The sequence below is a fragment of the Miniopterus schreibersii genome, assembly GCF_964146895.1.
Source record: "Miniopterus schreibersii genome assembly, chromosome: 7".
Classification (NCBI taxonomy): domain Eukaryota; kingdom Metazoa; phylum Chordata; class Mammalia; order Chiroptera; family Miniopteridae; genus Miniopterus; species Miniopterus schreibersii.
This window is the reverse complement of record NC_138108.1, coordinates 17,662,103-17,685,960: the sequence shown is the minus strand read 5'-3', so window position 1 is coordinate 17,685,960 and position 23,858 is coordinate 17,662,103. Positions and strand designations below refer to the sequence as shown.

At 37.9% G+C, this 23,858-nt stretch overlaps 1 protein-coding gene across 35 annotated transcripts in view; it reads left to right on the top strand.

Moving 5' to 3' along the window:
- Positions 1-23,858, top strand: part of MAP2 (microtubule associated protein 2) — a 214,013-nt gene that overhangs the window by 164,441 nt on the left and 25,714 nt on the right. For 27 of the 35 annotated variants that reach the window (XM_081143097.1, XM_081143125.1, XM_081143116.1 and 24 more), the window contains 2 exons: positions 10,962-11,075; positions 13,048-13,125. In XM_081143097.1, coding sequence (XP_080999223.1) covers positions 10,962-11,075; positions 13,048-13,125 — 192 coding nt within the window. Of the gene's footprint in view, positions 1-2,805; positions 3,019-10,961; positions 11,076-13,047; positions 13,126-22,825; positions 23,072-23,858 lie in introns of those variants that run through there. The other 8 variants (XM_081143129.1, XM_081143123.1, XM_081143122.1 and 5 more) reach the window with 3 other exon arrangements.

Below are 23,858 nucleotides of genomic sequence, written 5' to 3'. Positions count from 1 at the left end.
TGTGTTTGGTCAAGCAGTGGAGAACCAACATCACTCACTATTTCATTTTTTTCAATGGTCCTAATTAACTATTTAAGAGCATCTGAAAAATCTATTTGCCAGGTCAGTGTGTCCTCGCCAGCTTGAGAAAATAATATAAACTAAAAAGAGAATAATAGATGTTTCTTTTAAATTATGGGTTCAAGAGCACCCAAAGTTAATTTTGAATTCAGCTCATCATATATCACATTAATTTTATATTACATTTGGGAGACTGATGAAGAAAGCTTTATATGTATGTTCATAGTGACTGAGTTATAAATAGCCAGCTGTGGATTGCCACAGTGATGTGTTCAATTCAGATTATGGTGTGATTTTAAACTAACTGCCCTGCAGAAATAACAGGCGAAGTATTGAATTATAAATTATCCATGTGTGGAAAACTATGGGAAAAGAAAAATGTAAAATATTGTCTTCTCATGCCTACAGAGAGTGTTCCAATGAGAAGTTAATGTGTAATTAAACTTCTTTCTGAACTTTAGCTTAATAAGATAATAAATTTTATTATTGATGGTTTATAGGTAACATTCATAAATTACAAACATAAATCATCCCTAGTAAAAAGAAGTTCTCCTAAATCTTAAATATGTTTTTTTAAAATGCTGTCCTTTGATGATGGAAAGTACTGACTGATACGAGCTGGCATCATATTTTGGGTTATTTTAAAGAGGACCAGGGAGCTATATACTGGCCCACTCTTTTTGCATTCACTTATAATCTATCAGTGTATTGCGTTTCTCCCCTATAAAGGATATTTCTCAGGACATTGTTAACTTGGAGCATTTCCCAGTATCATCAGGTTCTTAGCTATATGTTGTGGTGTCCAGGCCATTACTTGTTTAATCCAAAGACCTGTCTTTTACTTTCCTTCTTTGCTAATGTCCTCTCTTCACGTATAGAAATGAACCTTTTCCCCAAGGTTGCTTATTTGTATTCATCTCTATAAACAAGATCACATGACAAATGAGTTGCAATCATCGCATGTCCCTCCTTCCTTCCTCCATCAGCGTTGGCTTATTTCAACCAAAGGTCTTGCCTGATTCTCTCTCATCCACAGTTTTCAATGTTCACCTCCGTTTCTGGACCCTAATAATTTTTAAAGATGCGAGTCGATCATCAGCTTGTCTTTAATCAGATGCACTGAAACTGGGGTGGCAGGGGATGCTAGAAGGCAATAACATTTTAAACTATATTTCTTTGCAGCTTACTCTTCTAGATTTTGTCTCCTTACACTGTAAAGCTAATCCATAGAAAGGTAGATAGAATTATTTGCTCATCTGTTCTAGCATAAGTTTTGATCTTTTAAGAATTTTTCTCGCATTTATTCATTCACGTGTTCTTTTTAGAAGCCATGCCACAGAAGCTTTCAACAGGAAGTGAGAAGCCATCGGGAATCTAGCCCCTTGGGAACGTTATTGTTACAATGAGACTAAAGCCATCATTTTACATTGTTTTCCCAAGCGTGAATCGGAAGAGTAAAAGCTTCTAATAAACCCTTCTGCTCTTTTTCACCTTAACTTGTTGAAGGAAGCAAGAGGAGCACATTTTGATCCCCACAGAGTTCAAACTCTGAGTGAAAATTAGGAGTCTCATCTTTAAGCTTCTTATCTGAGTGGGGGTCCAAACTCATATTAGAATCCATATCAAAATAACATGCAGGTAACTAGCAGGGACCCGTAAGATGGCCTTCACAGTCCTCTTTACAGGCTTAGCCCCCATTCAAGATCACAGGACCACAGCCAGAGTGCAGCCCTCCTGCTGCATAGACCGGTGCTCTTTCCACTAGCCTATGCCGCCGGACTCAGGCCAGCACAGCCCAGTGATGAATTGTAGCCAAAGAAGACAGCCCCTATTGCAGAACTGCCACATCCACGTACCTCTAAGCATGACAGCAAATCATAATGTAATCTTGGTTTTCAGCATGAATGGAGAACTAAAGGAGGCAATTTTGAGAAGTTGATAGATGCCAAAACATTGACGTATTTAATTAAAATCATGCTTTTGTGATTTTGACTATCCTAAGGTGTAACGCTTTGAGTGCTAGTAAGAAACACTAGTCAGTAAAAGCGCCTTCATGACCATCCACAGCCCTCAGCAGGGTCAGACATCTCTCTGAGTTAATGTAAAGATTAAAGGGTGTTTCTCCAGTTAACCCCACCCCCCAGGAATGCTTCGTTTCCCCAGCATTTCTGGGGATTCTGTCCAGGCCTACTCCCTGCTGAAGCAGTGAGATCTGGAAAAGCTCTTGCAGGTTATACGTTGTCTCTTTTCCAAGTTTCCAGGTGGAGCTCTGCCTTCCAAAGCCTTGGCCTGCACTTCACCATCCATGTAGCTCAAGCAGCCAAGCGATGAACGTACTCATATAAATTAATTGTTGCTGAAATTATAAATTTAAGCTTGAAAATACACAATGGAGGGAAAGTTTGTCATCACTCTAACCTTCCGTCTGTTTTCCCTCTTCAACCTTAGAATCCGAGAACCTGCCTTTTCTTCCATTTTCCTCTGCCAACAATCCTAGATTTGAGATTTACTAGTGAGAGCCGTCATCCCGTTTAAAATATGCATATGACATTTATTAATGTATATACCAGCATATCAATGTATGCAGAGAAGATAGAGCCATCTCTCCCCCCGATAAACCGGAGCTCCCCCCGCCCCCCAGGCAAATCAACAAGCTGGCCTGACAATACGGGAGGTTGCGGATTTTCTCTTCCCCGTTGCCATGCCAACCACTCATCGCTGCCGCTGCCATTCGCCTGAGCTCCGGAGAGAGGAGTGTGCCGAGCAGAGGTATTTAGCATTTAAGGGTGGATCTGCGGAAAAACACTCGGCCTCCCTGCGAAGCCTCTGGGCCTGGCGGCGCCGATGGCTGAGGACAGGAAAAGGGGACCTTTTCAGTGTTTTCCTTCGACAGGTTAGGCATCCGGGGCTAGAAACAGGGAGAAAGACAAGAACTGATACAAAAGGCAATTCCATGAGGTTTGTATTTGTCACGTTTGCTTTGTCCTGTGTGATCTCTGTAGCAGCTGAAGCAGGTTATGGGTATTAGCTTCGGTCATAATATGTGGCCTGTCTTGGCCAGTAGAAGGATCTGAACCTGACTGAGGGCTAGCTCTGTGGGCATGACAGTAAAGAATCGCGTCTTACTCTTGTTACCGTATGAGCTTGTGCATCGCAAGTGCTGCCGGCTAGAGCTTATAATGTCTTAGAAATTAGAGGGAAGACAGGCGCCAGGTCAAGGCGTTTGTTTCAATGTGCCGTTATTGGGCAGTTCTTCCTGTAAAGCTCTACCTCATATCTGTCTTTGCTTGCCCTTCAGCCGTAGTCTTAAAAGTAGAATGCGATTGTCTTAAGTTAGTAATTTTTAAATCAAAATATAGAAAGTATTGGTTTCCCTAGATCTCCTTTAATTAAATTTATGACTCCACAAATTAAAATGTGCTTTTACGCCTTGTCATTTGAACTGCCTATAAAAAGTTCAAGTCGTGAAGAGGCTGTGTCTAACACAATAGAATATGATATTTAAAAACTAAGATTAATTTGCATACACATTTACTCCCAGGAATGTTTTTCCAGAAAATTCCTCCCATGCACTTGTGGAAATAAGTCTCTTTTCTTTACTGTTTTGTGCTAAATGTCAGAACTACATCACAAACGCTTTTAAAAAGTGTTTTATCATTTTCTTCTGTTCACTGACAGTTTGAAAAAATATTACATGGAATTTGAATCTTAATAAATGCAACAGATTTGAGCCAAGAAAAATTCAGACCTACTTGTGAAGCTTGCTTTCTTGCTCGTTTTTTAAAATGTAAATATAGTTAAATTATCATTGTATTATTTTTTACTTCATCCTTCCTCCTGATCTTGTATTTTCTAAGACCTTATCAAATTTTCTTCTCTCTAATTTGCTGTCATCATAATTGTCCTTTAATGTATTCCAGTTTTTGAGGTTTTTAAAATCTCTACTTGAGAATAATTCTAAACATTTCATAAAATCTTTATTTGTAGTGTGCAGCTGAAAATAGTCATGGAAACAAGTCTTTTTGGATTCATTGTTGGACTGTCTAAACCTTTGTTTTGGTTAAGATTATGCACAGTCTTTATCTGTCTCTTGTTACATTTTTAAGTATTCTCTCCCCACAAAAGAAAAAAGTAAAAAAAAACAAACTTTAATAGTAATTTGGAACATATTAATTGCTCTAATATCTTGAGAATATAATCATCGTCAATCAATAACGTATTTTTTCAAAAAGTATGGCATAGATAGATAGAAAGATGGGTGGATAGATAGATAATATTGTTTGTATATACCCAAGAAAAATAGTACACCAGTTACCACCTGGAGGGGTGGCTGTAGGTTTTATTTTATTTGCTGTTGAGAGGTTAGTAGACTGGGGAGTACCTAGCAGTCATCACTCCTCCCTCTTTCCTCCCCAAGCTACTGAGATGAACCGACTCTTTCTGCCTCAGGGTATCAAGCCCTTTCCTCTTCCCCTCATTCTCTCACACTTCACTGCTCCTCAGCACATTACATAAAGCATGTGCTTCAACTGTCAGGGGAGTCTGGAGATTCGTCTCAGGAGCAGATGAGCAGAGCGACTGGTGCTGCATTGCAGACTTGGTCGTTTAAGCATGATCTGACTTGGCATCACGAGTCCTGAGGGGGAAAGAACACTGACCCGATTGCTTGCGGCCCGCTCATTGTGTGGCTCAGCTCGCAGGATGAGTCACCACTCAGCAGCACTCAGAGAAAATACAATTCAAAGCCCAGCCAAGCTAATGAGCAAAGAAAGAGGAAAACATATCTCCTAGGCTCTTGTTGCAACTTTCAACAAAAATGCCAATGTTAGGTGGTTATTGGGACACAAAAATGACAGTTAAATGTTTGCCTTTACAATTGATTCCAGCATCACTCAAAACTTAAGAAGACATTAGGCAACATGGATAATAGGGAGGAATCAATATTCAGAGAAGAACCATCTTTAATAGAGATGAGTCAGCTTCATCTGAAAATTAGACTCAATATTTTCGGTCCAAATTTTCTATTTGGAAACGCAGGTCAAAGCCCTATGGGGATGAGAGCCTCTGTGATTCTTGCTTAGGGAGACCCTAGCCTGGTCAGTCCTCTAACTGAACTAACAGTTTTCTTTTTTGCAAAACAAGTTACATTTGCCCAGCTGATCCCTTGTGTTTTTAAAAAAACATTTGAAAGGGTGCCTACTACAGGAGAGATGACCAGGAGTCCATGACCAAAGGTCCAGAGCTGATGTGGATTGTATCCTTTCAAATGAATCTCTTCCTTTGCCGAACATCCCCGTGCACCGTGTTTATATCTTGCTAATGGCACTGATCATGGTGAACGTTTCACTGGGGTTACTTGTCACTTGGTTTAATCCTCCTACTAGGTTGTGTTTTGAGGCAGTAGCTGTGCTTTTGTCATCTTGTTCCTTTTGGTAGATGATGCAGTGCTTACTTTCTATAGTGGGTGCCAATCAGTAGTTTTTGAATTGATTATAAAGAAGAGACAGGGTTAGTATCTATGTTCTGTTTGAGAATGGAAATTACATAAACAAAATGGGGCTATGAATATTGTTTCCCAGAGTGTGCAGTACACTTGTGGGAAAGGTTGTGTTAGAAAGGAATACTAGAAATAAAGAGGCAAATAGAGAAACTATGAGAGGAGGCTAGATCCAAAGAAAAGACTATAGAACTGAGGACTGGGCCAGAAAGGAATTAAGTAGGAACTCTGAAATGTTGTAGTGAAAAGAATGTTGCGAAAGGATATAGTGGAAGATTGATGTGGTCTGAAAATGAGATTGAAGGTCCCCAGTAAAGAAAATATATCTTTGACTTACGGTAGAAGTAAGACATCTAATTAGAAATAATTTCTAGAGTATAAAAATTACTGAATTGGGAAGAATATGAAAAGTCAACCAGGATAAATGACCTAAGAGACATTTGTAATCTAACAGTTAATGAACACATGAATGTGGAACAACTTTTCATGTTCATTCCTGCAAAATTGAGCCCAATGTTGGCCTCAGTAGAAAATCCCACTGAAATATCTGCCATCAGCCGAAGAAAAGTACAGTGCTTGCAGTGCTTTGTGGGCCACCTTGAACTTGCACATTGAAAACTCTGCTCAAAGAACTTGGCTGTTTGGTGGCACAAGTTTCCTTTCTGGTGGGATTTCATTGTTCAAGGGTGAATTGAAGCTACCTTAACTGATAATTTAGCATCTTAGGACTAAAATCACAATTTTTCAGTAGGTACTCTTTCTGATCTGTACTTTGCTTTTCTAATTACTTTTGACTCTGTTACTTAGTATCCTTAACTTGTGGTATCCTTGCACTGATAACCATTTTAATTTATTACACCTCCCCCCCTTGACTAAATTTAAATACTAGGCAGATTTTGTTCAAGCTCTGAAAACTTCATTTGAGTAAGTTGTTAGTCTAAACTAATTGTGGATTTGAGCATAGAGATCGAGGTAGGAAAAAAAGAGTGAGGGGAAATTCTCCTGGACTCACAATCTTGTACTCCCTCCCAATCTTAGCTCCACTGGGTTGCGTTTGCCTTTCAGAAGAAAACCATATGAGTGACTGTGGATGGTTCAGCCAAAATCTGTGGTCATTACTAGAAAAATCTTAAGAAACAAAAACAAAACATGTTCTTCAATGGCTTTGCCCTATTTCAAGCACAATTTAAATGTAGGAACACCAAGTCTTACTCATCTTAGCATCCCCCATAATGACTAAGCAGAGTTCCACTATCCATAGTGGGCGCAATACAAAATCTGTTCAATTTAAGTAGCCATCAGAACTGAACTTTGTGCAATCATGATTCTTTATCTTCAACACATTTATTCCCATTAACTAACTTTACCTCAAAGGCATTTTTCCCCAGAAGCTAGAATTTTCCTTGTTGAAATCAGGAAGTCTTTAGAAAAAAATCTTTGGAAGCCAAAGCTGGTAGGCCAAGATCGACAGCTGCAGTGTTGGCCTGGTGACCCTTTGAGATCAATTGGAGTCCTGCTAGGGAGGGGTCTGCCCACACTGGCCTCTTTAATTAAAACGAAGGTGCCAGGGCTACAGACAAAAACCCCAACAATCTCCTCTTTTCATTTCCTTCATCACCAGTTGATTACAGGAAATTGTTTCAGAGAAACCATTTACTGTCCAAATTAAGCAAGGAACTTATCTTTTCCTCCTGTGTTTATGAATTTATCTCGGGTATTTGTTTAGCAGACCGCTTGGAACTGCACAGTGCTTTCCTTGTTGACTAGTTTCCATCAGCAGCAGCAATTAGCATCGGTTTCCTAGGCAACCATTTTGTACCCTACTGAGAAAAACCTTTTCTTGACAGGAGCATTCTGTCTAAAATTGTCTTGTTTTCCTTCCTTCACAAGTGTACGGTAGGCTTGTCGTTTCTTTTAACACAGCACTATTATGCCTGTTATTCTTAAAAGCAGAAACATTTGCTGGATTTTATATTCTATATGGTTGCATTTATTGTCAGTGTCTCTTACTTCTCTCTTAACAACCTGGAAAAAAATCAACAAAAATGTGTTCTCACACTTATGACAACTTGCTTAGGGTTTTTTTGGTATGCGTGCTCACAGTGTGACAGTGAGCCTTTGCATGTTCACGTAACCACAGCTGGCCTGGATGAAAACCCAAAGGGTACACTTTCAAAATCCAGCCTCTGTGTATCCCAACAATGTCATGAGTGGCTCAGGAGCAAGTTGAAGTTTTCAGGGCCACTGAGAAAGTTGCAACTCTGTTGCTTTTTTTTTTTTTTTAATAAGTGAACCAAGCAATATTGATAGATTAATATAGCAAAATAACTAAACTAAAAATATGTGCCAAAAAACAGGCCTGAGACTGTCTTAAAACTTCTGATATAATAATACTGTGACCAGAAGAGCGTAGCACTGGTGTAGCATGAATCAGTGTCATAGAAAAACCAGAGCACTGGAACCATTATAAATGCTGAATAGTATGGTACAACAGTAGAGTAAAATTTACTATATCATTTTTGTTTAAATAATAAGTGGTATGAGCCTGATAGGCAGTGACCCAACATTCAGGCAGGACGTACTCACTGGGAAAAATGACAGAATCATCTCAATGCGTGACAAAAACTTTCAAGTCTTTATCTACATGCTGTCAATCAAACGATGATCATAGACTTAGATGTCAACATGACAGCAAGAGTTATTAAAAGTGTTATGTAATTTAAATTAGCATTTGATATATATTATTTTATTTAATTGCCACAACACATTAAAATAGGAATGCCACTTTCATTCCCCTTAGCAGACAGGGGATCTGAAGGTTAGAGAGATTGTCACTTACTTGTGGCTACTAAGAGAGAAAGGCAGAATTTGATTCCAGGTTTTCTGACACCAGAACCTACTATTGTATAAACTATTATTACTACACTGATGTAAATCAGGTGACACCCAAATGGGACAGTAAGTTGCCTTTATCCATTATTTTGCCAGTTTCCCCATCTGAAAAATGTACAATTATGGAGATTAAATAATACTGATAGGAAATAAAAGTACCTAATGTAACAGATTATTTAATAACCTTGTATCACAGTAGGATGTTTATTCATTAGTTAGGTGAAATGTAAATAGCTTAGCATGACATTTTTCTTGTATTATCAAATAGGTTTCTGTGGATGAGAGCTTGTCTCACTTTGTTTCTTACACCTACTTACCTCCTGTTTATGTTTCCACCAGTATATTTCCCCAATACAAAGAAAAACTATTATTTCATACCAGAATTCATTTTATTTACCTAGGACTGCTTTGATACTGTTTTTAGAATACTAACCCTATCTCTGTTGCTCAGAATAAGTTTTTAAAAGACTTTACTTTTTACCTTCAGATGTTTATCTATATAGTTGTGATCTGTTATCATCTGTTCCCTTAGTTGTATTTTTAAATTCTTTATTTCATATCAGCCTAAAATTTATAACGGTTATTAGATGTTATATGATGAATTGTTTTAAAGAAATTGCTTTTGATGTTTTTCTTCCAGCTGATTTTTAGGCAGGTCACTTAACAGATTATTTCCAAGTCGTCATTCGTTTTACTCAGGTGACATGACTTTAAGCTGTGCCTTAAGATGTTTTTGTATTACTGTCTCATAACTATAATGACACTACTGATAAAAAAGTAACAAGTTAAATTCAAATACTGGTTATAAGGTTCTCCTTGCAATGCAAAAACTGTTAGTTAATTACATTGAAATCCTGACATTAACAAAGGAGAGAATAGAGTACATATCACATACACTCTTTAAGTCAATGTCAAACATAAACTGAAAATGTCCACTTCCAGAAAACTTTAGACATTCGAAAGAAAGATAATTGAGCCTTTCAAATTATCAGTTTACAGTAAGAAGTGTCATGTTTTTAGCTGTGAAGATCAGTGTTACCTCTCAATTATATACAATGAATACTAATTTCCCAATTTATGTATAATCTAGATTCATCTTTAATCTTCTGAACAACTAGATCCTATTCATAATTTTGTACATATAATGATTGGGGGGAGGGGAAATAACAAAAAAAATAGAGTAGGAAATGGAAAAGGGAAAAAAGAGGTGGAGATAGTAAGCAATGAAAAATTAAAATGTAGTCTGAAAAAAGAATTTGAATGTGGCTGATCGTCCCCAGGAGTAGACAGGGTTATCGTGCCTTGCGAAGCTCATCCAAAAAGCTGGGTTTTTAAGCACTGTATTCTTCATGATCCTGGTGGGGTTAAGAAGACCTTCCAGAGGAGGCTAACTCTGAACGAACCAGGTAAAACAGGCAGATCTCCCCAGTCTGCTTGTGAATGGGCAAATTCTGATCATGAGCCAAATAAAATTTCAATGGAATATTTATTCTAAGATTTTGACTAAAATTATGAGAATAAACCTCACTTTATTCTCTGCCCCCTCCCCCCCCTTGACAAATTCAACTTGTTTCTATCTGGGCTATAAGTAGGTTTATTTCCTAGTATGATAGACATTTTATATAAAGATAATGAAAAGCTGAATTCTGAAGAATTTATTCCTAACCTGGAATATATTTTTAAGCTCAAAAAGCTGCTTTCATTTTTAGTTGATATTTGGAACATTATATCTTGACTTTTTCTGACTACATTATATAAAATTAGCACTGATATGCTCCAATGGATGCCACTTTAGGCCAAAAACTAGTTACCTGGCATCTCACCAACCGATCACTTTATTGATGGAGCCTCCCCCAGCCCCCCTTTATTATGTACTGACTAGGTGAGTGTATATCATATGACCTCAAAGATCTTTAAAACATCTGCTGTCTAGAAAAGTAGTAACTCTTAAGAAAGACACCATCTGATATATCATTTCCGTGTATTTCATTCAAACTATATCTTCTCAGGTTTTTCTGAATTGGTCTTATTTACACTGATCTGGATAATGCTGTTTAACCACAAATTCATATTTTGAGGCATCTTGGTTAGGTTTTAAATCATGGTATTTCTGCAAATCAGCATAGAAATTTATTGTTATGATACTTTTCTAGAAAACTGTAACAAACTATAAAACATATTTTAAGTTAAATCCGAAATGAATTATTCTCTTTGAATTTGTTTTCCTAGGTACAAAATAATTACTTTTTTTCTGTTTATATAAACAGCTTTTTAAAAATGAACAGCCCCACCTGTTAATTATTTTTCTTTCCTTCTGTGTTGATTTTGCTTAGACTGCCAATCCTGTTTCTTTTCTCATTTTTCTTTTTATGGTTACAATATATGTATTTGTATTTTATCTGCAATTTAAGGAATTCTGTTGTATTTTTGGGGAGGGGGAGACAAAGCGAATGAAATTCTAACTGACTGCATGCCTCATCATTTTATTTTATTTTGTTACTATTTATTACAGAAGAGGTGTCTGCAAGGATAGTTCAAGTAGTCACGGCTGAGGCTGTAGCGGTCCTGAAAGGCGAACAGGAGAAGGAAGCTCAGCATAAAGATCCGCCTGCAGCTCTGCCTTTAGGTAAATGAGAAAGACCCTCCGATCGGGGGCCGTGTCTGCTACACCTGATCCAGGCTCGCATCTTCATGTTCAAAGATAGGCTGTATCTTGTTCTTCCTCTTTACGCAAACATTCATCAGAAACCTCTGTTGGGATGCACCGGGACATACTTTCACCTTTCTCAGCAGGGCCATGGTGGTATTTGAGTAGTATTTAGGGTGTTAAGCTTATAGTTAGACTTTGCCCCTAAATTACCCTTAATTTTTCATTTCCAGACCACACAAGATAATTATTATAAAAATAAAGCCAACGCATTTTTTAATAATTTATCTTTATTGTTGAAAGTTATATCATGGCCCTCACTAATAAGGAAAATACATTAATATTTTAATTAGATATAATTGTTTCCCTTTGTGGGTTTTGGTAAGTGATTGTTTATACTATAGTCTCCCTGAACCAGATTCGTAAAACCTACAGCCAGAGCTTTGTCACCAGTGACTTTGTATCCCATATAAGGTACTGGTCTTTACTTGGTTCATTTAAGGACACTCAGATGGCATTTCTCTCTCCCTTGGTCACAAGTAAAATGTCTCCCAGAGCCAAACAAACAAGTAATGCAATGGTGCTTGCCAACAAAAACACTCTCTGCCCAGGGCTTACTGCCCTTACCTTCCATAGATAGATAGTAAGTAGGTAGATTGATGGATGGAGATGCTAAGACACAAGAAAGGAAACTCTCTCAGGGTCAACATATAGGTTCATTTCATAAGTACATAGATGTAATCCATAGGAAAGTATGGTTTCTAAAGCCTAAAAATAGAACATATCCTTTTTTTCCCATGTAGTCTAATGTATTCCTCATATTTGATTTTCTGATCAGTAACTCCTCAGTTGTCTATTAAAAAATTAAACAATAAAAATTCTGCTTTCCCAGAATAATAATCTAAAATATTCTCATTATTTTTAAGCAAATGTACTTTGATTATCAATTATTTTTCTCCTAGAACAGAGAGGGGACTTTTATCTGAAACATTTCACCTTTTGTCTGTAGTTCGCTCTGAAATAAAAGAAAGCCCTACATTTTCCTTCTCAATCTGAAACCATAAAGTGTGCCATGTGAAGGTCACAGGCTCAAGGAACTGGTGTCACCTGTCATCCCAATACTGCTTCTGCTAACTGCTTTATGAATAAAAATTTACATAACCTTTTAAAATAAATTTTACCACTGGCGTTGACTGTTAAATCTTTCCTTTTGAAATCACTTACTTCAGATGAGTGGCTATAAAGTGTCTTGAAGAGGAAACTTAGAGTTAACTGAATGAATTACATCTTTCAGACCCTTTCTCTTTGGTTCTTCATGTATAATGCCCAGGACAGAAGATTACTCAGCTCCCACTGGTACACGGTTTCTGTCTGAAGGTTGCCTCCAGCTATGACAGCTTCATTCTTCTTTTCTGAGAATACATACAGATGATGGGTTTCGATATTAGACTCTGTAGACAAAATGTTATTTAAAAAATACATTACCTAAAATAACTGTGAATAATCAAGGTAACATTTGTTTCTGGATCAAGAAGTTGAACAATAAAGAATTCTAATATTTTTTCAGTCCATCAAGCCTAATCTAAACTAAAATGCCTGCCTGTGTGTGTTTGAATATAGTAGCTAGGGGCCAGGATAAAATACTTTGTTAATCAAATAAGCAGACACAGGTTAATGGGATTAATGATAGAATTTTAGCAGGCATCTCTAATCCATTTTTTATGGAGAAGACAAAAAGGTTATTTTTAAATATTAAGTGCTCTTCTTTTTAGGTTTTCAAAAATATGTGAATCAGGTAATGGAGCTAAAAATAAGTCAGGTGCAGCTTACTATTGAATCTTTTCCTGAATTTCATAGAGAGGCCTTTTTACAGATGGCAGAACTGCCTACACATACACTGGCCTAAAAGGATTAATTGTCGTATCTCACTTTTTCACTGTTTGATCTTTAGCAGCTGAAGAGACAGCTAATCTGCCTCCTTCTCCACCCCCATCACCAGCCTCAGAAAAGACTGTCGCCGTGGAGGAAGGTAAGGCCCATTGGACTGTTTCAGGTTTGTCTTCTGGTAAAGGGTAAACATCAGTCCATCAATCCATAAGCACTGGACTTCAGTGTGAGCTAGTGTGTCACCCTGCTTGGGAGCTGTCTGTTTCAAACAGTCAAGAAGAAACAAAGACTTTAAATAAATGTATAATCATTTATCTCTGTAAAATCAGAAGTAGAGGGATATGGTAAACAAAAAGGGAAAAATATGTTTGATAAAGGAAAAGATAAGTTTGTGTTTAAATTGCTAGAATAACTACAGAGAACCAGTTTAGCCAGTGTAGAATGTTTTGACAATGAAGATACAATTTTATCTTACAAGTGACTAAACAAAAAACTGTGTATGGATGAAATCAACACTTCCTTACGGAATTGTCTCTCTTTTGCCGAACATTGTATTGCCAAGGCCTTCCCCAGGACCTGGGCTGTAGCAAATTCTCAATAAATATTAATGAATAAATAAAGAAGTTAATGAATGAATCTCGTGTAGAGAGCAGTGAACTGGAAGCTGAGATCATGGCTTCTTTCCTGCTGAGACCTGTTATTGTCCATCTATTTATGCATTTAGTCAACATGAAAAGCCATGTCAGCTTTTGAATTCTCATTGATAAAAACAGAGGGATGCCTTTAAGAATATTTATTCAGAATCTGGGATGAATGGCACTATTAAAAGCAAACTATTATTGGTTCTTAGATAAGTTAACTTTTATGTCTGTTATTGGTTCTTAGATAAATTAACTTTTATGTCTATTATTGGTTCTTAGATAAGTTAACTTTTATGTATTGTCGAGTTATAGGAGAAGTCAAAGGAGAGCTACAGCTCAATTGTTATTTTTAATATAATTTAGTTTTCATATACTAACATCAGAATTTTAATACTATTCCATTTTACTTTATTTATTTTTGTTGTTGTCCCTTTTAGAGTTCATTTTATTATGTTAAAAATTGAGACATCACAAAAGACTCATTGTCATTTTATAATTTGTAATTAGATTCATGTAAAATATTCTTTAATTTCCTAAATACTGGCTTTCCTAAATTACTAAACTATAAATGATTATTAAATATAATTTACTTTTGTCACAGATTTATAACCAAAACTTTTTTAGCGAGGTTTTTCTTTGTTAAACTGAAGTCTTTTTTCACATTTACTGCCTGAAATAGTGTTAAATAAACTAAATTATTTTGACAAATACAAGAAAATTTGGGGACTACGATCAGTACATATAATCAGTGACATAAATGCCACTGGCTATTAGTTAATTCCCTGAAAATGTGATTTGATCTTTTAATTCATAGTTTGAACGATTCTTTTTGCCTTATGTTTATCCATTCAATCGGCACGTATTTATGGAGACCCTACAAGGTATCCAGTACTCGTCAAATTCTGGGTATACATTAGTGAGCAAAACAGACATGATCCCCATTTGTAAGGATCACACAGTCTAGTGGAGAGAACAGAAATCCAATAAATAAGCTTCCACATAATTTCAAACTGGATTAGTACTAGGGAGAAAAAGAACAGGGAATTTTACGTTAGAACAAGAAAAATCTCGTTTTATTGGATTAGGTAAGGGACAGGTAAGAAGCTGAACCTAGAAGCTTGAGGAAGTGCTGGTGAAGCAGAGGGGAGGAAAGGGGCATGCTGGGCAGAGAGACCAGGGTATGCAAGGCATTTAGGGGGGCAGGAGCTGAAGGAGTGTCTCGCTCACGGTGATCGAAGAGGAGGTGGGGTAGATGAATGAAGAATTCGAGAGTAAGCGGCAGCCAGCTGGGTTCAAGGGCCTGCATTTCACTCGAGTACAGTGGAAAGGCGTCCCTGACGGCCCTACTCCCCTCGGGTAATTGAACTGTTCCCGAGCCCCTGCTCACAGCCTTTCAAGAGTCAGAGAACCCCCTTAACCCAGACAGGGGAAGGCGAGTCACTCCAAGGCAGCTGGACACCAAGTAATGACTCTCCTCACGCTTATATGGCAGTCGGAGCAGAAAGGGCACTGGGGTCATCCATTGTCTGAGAATTCACCAGTCTGCCTCTTGGGGGATTGTTACAATGAAGATAATGAAAATATAAATAAATATGCAATCACATTTACATTTTAGTAACTTAGGTGTTACTTTACAGAGTATAACCTTCCCTTATATTTCAGGATTGTTCTCCCCAGGCTGTTCTGTACATTTTAAGAAAATGTCGACCTGCCACTTCCTGTTGAAAGCAATTCAAAGATATTTTATTCTGAACATTTTTCAAACTTAATTCTTATTGATTTTTTTCAAAAAACATTAAGCTATACAAAGTCCTAATGATTTGTTTTTAAGAGGATAACCACTTTTTAAGTTATATTTTAAAAGTATGCATTTTACAAACTCTACCTCATTCACTTAAAAGACCAAGTAATATGCCCGGCTGGTGTGGCTCAGCGGTTGAGCCTCGACCTAGGATCCAGGCGATCGGGGTTGGATTCCCGGTCAGGGCATGTGCCCGGGTTTCGGGCTCGATCCTCAGCAGGGGGCGTGCAGGAGGCAGCCGATCAATGACTCTCTCATCACTGATGTTTCTCTCTCTCTTTCCCTCTTCCTTCCTCTCTCTGAAATCAATAAAGATTTTTTTTTAAATAAATAAAAATAAATAAATAAAAGACCAAGTAATATTCTCACCTTAAACATGTGAAAGATATGTGGTCTAGACAATCAGACCATCCCCTCTCTTTTATTTTTAACCACTCCTTAAGTATGTGAAAAACTTTCTAAAGTTTGTTTTATCAGAAAATAAATTAGTGACAAGACAGGATTCAACTCTTCAATTTATCAAACCAACTGGTTTGTAATGACGCAGCCGAAATTCAGTTAACGTATTGCTCAAAGCAGGTCCGGTGGAAATGGAACAGGTGGGGGTTTTTCATTTACAGGGTTTTTACCCTTTTTGACACACCCTCAAAACAACTATTCTAAGGGCACAGTGACTGCCACAGCCCAATCCCCTTTTACAAATGCAAGAGCTCTTGGGTTAAATTGAGTTCTATAATTTTGGGGACGATTAATTTTTATTAATTACCAAACATTTTAAATGCTGTTCTTTCCCAAAGGGAAAGAGTGAGAGAGCTTCCACTAAAAATGACTTAATATGTTCATTTCTGTAATTTATGAATATTTATTTATTATAATCAATGTAATATTAACTATTCCCAGAATATGTACTTATTCTGGGAAACATTTAAAGGGATCTTGATGAAAAAAATTGAACAGCCGCACACTTAGGAAACCCAGGTATCGTAAACTGATTCTGTACTAGTTAGGATGTTTTCAAATTAATCCCCTTTTTCTGTTTGGCCAACCATAATGTTTGTCACTTGGACTGGACTGTTAGAATTTGGAAGCCCATGCCAGAACAATGGAATCATCAGAAAACAGAACCAGGAGTCTTTCTGCCCTCTTAGGTTTGCTCCAGAATTCTAGGGTGGTTTTTCCCTATGTCCATGACATGACAACATTATAATTGCTAATCTGAAAGCAGTTTTCCCTTATATCATTCTGGGGCAGCAAACTCAGTTGGCAAATGAAGGAGTCCTCAGTCAAAAGCTGCAGAATGGGACGGGCTTAGAGATGGCAGAAAACAATGTACGTGGAGCCAGGCACCTTCAGCCATTGACTGTGGGGCAGATGTGATGCCAAGACAGACAGAAATCACTGAGTCCCAGATAGCCCATGAGACGCAGTCTCCTATAAAAGTGACTACTCAGTTGTTCCAAAGGGGGCCGACATACTAAGCTCAGGTATGGCAAACCTTACTTTAACCCAATATACATTTTCAAGTGTTTTTTTAAAAAAAAGTTTGTATGAATGCAAGTTAGGAAAAATGTATTCCTCCACTGAAACCATTTTTGAAGGTTAGCATGATGAACAAGAGCTATGTAAACCTCCAAGGTTCATAAGGCTACCGTGTTCTTTCAGATATCACACTATTAAAATGAAATGGAATTATTTTGTGGCAAAAGAGGTGTCCCCAAAAGCATGTGTAATTATAATAAAAAGAGGCATTCAGTTCTGACCTTAAACAGCAAAATTAACTGTTATGAAATGAGTTCACTTTTTCATAAATCTCCCAGGCCTAGCTTTGATGTGTCAACTGATAATAAAGAGCAGAGGTGCACGATCGTTTGCTTGAGCGCGCTGAGAGGTGCTGATGTGTGCGGAGTCCAGCACTGTGCTCAGCGCCTTCTCAGATATCTTCTCGTAGAATCCTCCCAGCAACCCACAGAGAGGTAATCCTTCCACTTCTTGCCCAGGATGTCATGGCCGGTATATGGCTTATCCACAATTCAAACCCAGATCTAAGCCGCTGCCACCACAGCTCCGTTGCATCCCTAAAGCTGTTTCTCATCTAGGTTCTTAGTGTGGGACTATGAAAACAATGTGATCTTCCAATGACAGGTGTTTTTTTTTTTCCTTTAATCTGTTATAAACTACTGGACTAATTTCCATTTTATTTTTCAAATTACTCCCAAATAACTAATTCATTTATTTATAATTATTATGTTATCCCACCTCCATTAGGTTTGAACCAAGAGCACCCGCCAGACACAATTCTATAGCAAATGAGGATCTAATGGCTTCTCTCACTATCATTGGAACCACGTACACTGTTGGACTTAGCTGGTCCTCTAAGCATCATGTCCCTGCCACACCTCTGGGACCTATAACATAGAGGGACTTCAGGCTCATGGGTCCTAAACAGAGACTTGGGGTATGGAGTGCTCATAGCACCAGGAGAGGACTGAACTTTGCCAGGCATTCTTTATGAAGTTGCCTGGCTCGGGTCCAGACAAACATTACAGCGAAGCTGCTTTTCCATCGCAGCCCTTGACAGTTGTTATTGCTTTTATTGTTCTCTGCCTAGAGTCAAAGTTTTCAGAAAGAAAATACTGTTTCTTTGAAATGTTAGAGACCTAAAGCAAGACTGGGTTGTTTTCACATGTTCTCTTTCAAAAAGAGCAGCAGCAACAGGAAAGGGGAGGTCAAAAGCTTCAAGAGGTTTAAACCAGTCCAAGGAGTAGCGTCTTTCGACTATCAGCACTCAGCTTTAAATTCTTAGTTTCGGACTGCAGTCTGCTCTGTACCCCAGGAAATAACTGGTGAAAAGCAGAGAGGTGAATAAGCCGTTTTCATTCGTTGATTGTCCTTCCAGTCTGTTGAACGTAGTGGCAGTTTGAGAGGTAACTTGCATACGGAGGGAGCCCACAGCCTCAGAGAGTCACTGAGGAAAGGTGAATGGCTGGGACACGCGACAAGCCCAGGCCTTATGGTTCAGCCAGTGTTGTAGGCCAGATTAGAGCCAATTATCTGCTCTGCTGAGAAACCGTGCCGAGTTAAACTAAGAATATCAGATGTAATTTTAGCTTCTGCTGTCCCATGATATAATAAGCATCGTGGTTGAGAAAGTTCTGAGAACCCATCCAGAAACAACTTCCAAGGAGCCATCAGTAAATAATGTGCTCAAAAAGATTAAAAGTATTCCCTCTACCAAATGTTATTTTAGTATCCTTATGATTTCCAGTTGCCAGCACTTGGTTGCTGAAAATTAGTTAGTGCTTTAATAATACAGTACATTTTCAAATAAATGCTGTAATTCTGCCTGCTTAAGTTTAGGAATAAAAACTATATAGAGTTCTTATTGAGAACTATGAAATTTTAAAATTATTCTCTGTATAAGTCAATAAATAGTGGTTAGCAAATGTAGTAATCTGACACATAGGTCTGAGCTGCAGTGTCTGCACCCACATCCAAAGCCAAGTATTGTTCATTGTCATCATCATTGAAGCTCATTAAAATACACAGGAATCCAGATGTGAAGCCGACTAATCTACCCTTGTATATGTAAGGAAATATATTTAAATAATGCATATTTCTAAGCCAAGACATAGGAAAGGATAGAAATGAGAGCAGTTCTTTTAGCATTTCAATGAGAAATATGTAATGAGGGGGTCGAAATATAAAAACAGCCAAGAGCCAGTAGTACAAATAAACTGCTTAGAATAAAGTCTCCATGAATCCGAAGTCCACTCTGTAGAAATTCTCGCTAATTGCATCTCTGTTGAGCTTTCAGAAGAGAAGCAACACACATGGAAACAAGTTTATAATACTAGAGACTTTCTTAAAGCCACATACTTTCACAGACATGCAAATGAGAACCATGTTCAGAAGGATGCCCTGAGGACTTAGCATCCGAAGAGGGAGCCCAGCTGACTGCACTTTTCTTAGCAAGGCGGGAAAGAAAAATAATGCATTGGAGATTTTTCTTAACAAGATTGAAATTAAACATTGCTTTCTGATAAAAGTCATTAACTAAAAATTAAATTAACCAAAATGCTAACTATGTGAGCATCCTAGATAGTTAAGGTCGTGCTTCAAATAGGGCTGTTTCCCCCCATGATCCAACAGATCTTAACAACCTTCTTTTTTTAACTTATACTGATATAAGCACAAGAGGATTTAATCTACTTGAAAGAATTTCTTCCAAAGGATGCGCTTGTTTTGTGATGCTTTGTTTCTATGCCAGTGTTTCCAAGGTTATTCTGCCTTGTTTGAGGGGAATGTACAGATAATGTCTATTATGCAGTAGGGGTGTCAGTGCATTTAATTCATTGGATCAATGACAAGATTACTTATGTGTCAGCTTAACTTCAGTGGCTACTGAAGCATGAAACATTCACTCTCTCCCACCCTCCATCAGCTTGGTCTTGCTAATTCTTCTGCATCCCACTGTGCTGCTTCTGTGGTCCTCTGCGTCCTTGTGCAGGTGTTGTCTGTCTGTCTGATCTCATGTCTGTCTTGTCCAGTTCTCCTGCAGTTTCTTCCTGTGTGTCTGTTTGTAGATGAAGGGGCTGAGGATCCAGTGGGTCCTCTGCGCAGGTTCCCCAGCCACGAGCCTGCCACCAGCGGGAAGAGGCGTAGACTCCTAGCCCCCTCCATCTCGGTGTCTGTGCCTGAGGATGACCCTTGCAATTCCGATGAGGAGTACTATGAGCATCCTTTGTTCAGCTCACACTGGACCACCTCTAGTGTGCTCCCCAGTGTCCCAGCGCAGAGTGCAGAGGCCCACTTAGGCCAGGAGAAAGGTGAACCGAGCATGGTCCCCTTCTGGTCCCCCTCCCCAGCCTGCAGCTCTGACCACATGCATTATCCTGAGGGTGCCTTTATACTTGGGGTGGGAGGGATAGGAGCCTGTTTTTTCCATATGAAAGGGAAGTCCCTATATAGCTTATATCCATCCAAAGGCCTCAGTAATCACATAAAAGGAGCCTTACTTGAGGCCTGTGAGAACTTCCTTTTTCTGTATCATTACTTCTGAAAAGGAAGCCAAAAGAGGGGAGGGGGCAGAGAGGAGGAACCAAAAAAGTTTAAAGTATGACTCCTTTCTGCCCCCTGTGAATAAATCAGTCCAGGAAGAATATATTCTCATATCCAAACAAAAGAAAATGACCCTGAATGTGATTTTTCTTCCTTGGTTACATATCACTAGGATCAGATATAAATAGAATTAGCCATCTCTTTAGTGCCATGTTAATGGGATATTTTTTTAAAAGAGAAAAATTGAAGAATCTGTTTAGGGTAGAATAAATATTATGGAATAAATTTATATCTCCAAGTCATTTAATTATCTGCAGAAACTACAGAGGCTCTTCCAGGTGACTAAATATTGGCTCGCATCAGTAGAACTAAAGTGAAGGGAAAGATTCGCAGCCTTGTCATTCCAGCTTTATGAAGACGGGAGACTCTAGTCTACAACTGGTTATGACATGAGCAATAAGCTGCAACGTATCTCGTTCTAATTATGTAGTTTTATAAAGAAAAAAATAGTTAGAGCAAAATTTTTTGCCTAGGTGAAGAGGTTATTTTTAAATAGACAAAAGTAACTTGCTTAAGTGAAGAGGTTTTTATATATATATATATGAGATAATACTTAATGTAACATTAAATAGTTCCAAGGCAATGGGGAATTAGCTCACCAACTCTGTTCATGATAATAAACTTCTCCCAGGGTCTTTTGGAAAACAAAAATCACCAATGACTTAGACATGCTGATAGAGAAATACAACCTATATCGAGTGAAACTAAGTTCTAAGAGTGTGGACTTAAAACAATTAAGAAAAATACGTGACTTTTTGAATAAAGAACAGGTGCAGTGGAAATAAACATGATTTATAGAAAATCATAAAATGGAAGGCTGAAAGTTACATGGATTTGGAAAACATGTTAACTTGATTAGGCTTTATTTGATGAGATTATATTAGTAAAGCAGCTATATTAAAAGTCTCTTAGCTGTAATCAAAATCTCTAATTCTAAGGTATTATAAAAATTGCCTTAATAAATTAGAATTAGAATTTTAAAAATGTTACTTCTGAAGCTAAGTTACAAAAAGGAAAGTGTCTGAGTGCTAAATGTGAGGAATAAATGAAGTATTTCTCTGCTCTTCCCCCAACTCCAAGGGTTTTAATATTTCTCAAAAAAGAAAACTTCTTTCTGTCTGTAGTCTTTCTCACAGGGCCATTGAAACAATGAGTACTAGTTTCAGAGGAATTTTTATAAGAATCTTTTATTTGCAAAACTACAAAATAGCTTACATATATTTCCTCTAACTTCTTAAGTGATAAAATCAGATTTATTTTACTGGCATTTGAAATGTAAATGAGCAGGATAATTCCTGGCCTTCCTTAGTTTGTTTTAACATTTTTGCATGTAATACATACCTTTTGAGGTGATATTTGGTTGCCAGGCAGTTATCTTTCCTTGGTGGTTTTCTTTTGAATTGCAGAAATAAGACTTTATAGATAACACACACATTTTCTTTCCTGTTCAGTGTCAAAGAGAACTACACATGAACTACATTACTGACATTTCAGGGGGTTTAGTAATATGACACAGTTGTGTCCCAGAGGTACATTTTTCTAAATAGGTTGAACTTGTACCTGAGCCTTGTTTTTCATAATATTTTACTCGCTCTTTTAAAGTTTTTATATTCTCTAATATCATATAGTGTTGTGAAGGTAAAATAAATTGAGTTAGGCAGTCTTTCACCATAGAAATACTAAATAAATTATACTTTAAATAGTTTTAGTAGACTTCATGATAAAGCTGTAAAGATAACTGATTGGATATTATGTTGAGGCCAGGCTTTTTTTATTCCCGGAGTTCTTTAGCAATCTTTGCATGTTTTAAATAAAGTACTTGGAAATTTGTATGTAGGGACTTCTTGCATTGGAGAAAACAGCACATGTCTAACAAATGTAAAGTGTGTGTTTTTTTTTCAGTACATCAATGCATCTATCTTTTCATAACCATCTGTTATCTGGCAACACCATCTCTTACTTCCAACAAGCTTCTCACATGCGTGCAACTTGCTGCCATTACCACTAAGTGGTAATGGAGTGATAAAACCATTTCAGCTCTCAAATTTTAAAACAAATGACATTTTATTTAGGCTTTAAAAGGCATCCTTATTAGCAGATTATACCTAATTTTTCCAAGCAGTACCCAATGTGTGTTGCATTAGAATATGCATTTGCTCATCCAAATGGTAAAAGAGATTCTTCTGAGTTCAGTATCATGGAGCTGAAAGTGTTCCTTGGATATTTCTGTTGTGTGTGCATTGTTCTGTGCTCATGATGTCAACATCTTTTTCATCCCTAAGAAGAAGAAACGCTAGAGGTTCCAATGGCTGAGGAAGAGAAACTTGCCACTCTTCCTGGGAAAGAGTGTGGGGCTGCCAAGGCCTCAGACCAACCCAAGGGCCTCAGTGAGGGCCAAGTGGAATCTAGTATGGAGGCCCCAGTAGTTCCCGGAGAGAGTGCCCCAGCAGGGGCCCCACAGGAGAAAAGTAAAAAAGAGGTCACGGAGGTGTCTTCAGAAGTAAAGACCCCTTCCTCTGCCAGGGAAGGTGTGTCTTTCTTAGGATCTGCATGTGTTTTGTTGCAAATGATCTCTCCACCAGCTTACCAACCTGATGCCTTTCCAATGCTTTTCCATCGCTGAGCCTTCTCATGATCCCAAGACCACTGATTTAGGCTTCCTGTGCAGAGGGTGTGGCTTGTGCAGGTGCCGTGAGGCAGCTTCGTTTTCCTCTGCTGCAGCTGATTCCTGGTTTTACTTTGCCATGATACAATACGCTTTGCAGCCAGGCTGATGGCGCTATGTTAGCTTTTTGTCCCCGCACCCCTTCATCTCAAATGTTTGCCAGTCACATTGCTAATACATGTGTATTTTTATTTTTTTATTTTGGGGACAGCAATTCATATGCTTTTATTTCAAATCGCAGAGTTGAATTTTGGCACATAGAGGCTTCAATGATAGACTCGTTTTTGTTTGCAACCGTGATATGCTATGTTGTTTATGCTTCAGTGAAGACTGGTTTGGTTTCCTTAAAAGCTCCTGCTGATGCTTCTCATATCATTTCCTTTCCATGGCAGCCAACCCCTTTGATCATCCCCATATCTCTTGGGTTTTCATTCATCTAATCTTTATTAGAAGTTCATAAACTATTTCTTTTCTATTGTTACAACAGGACACACAAGTATATAAGGTAATGATGGTCCATACACTTGCTCTTCGAGAGATGATTGAATTTTATTATTTCCCTTCCAGATCTTTTCCAGATAATTATATTAACCTTAGTGACCACAGTGAAATACCTTTGACCTTAAAATACAAGTGAGACTCTGAACCCT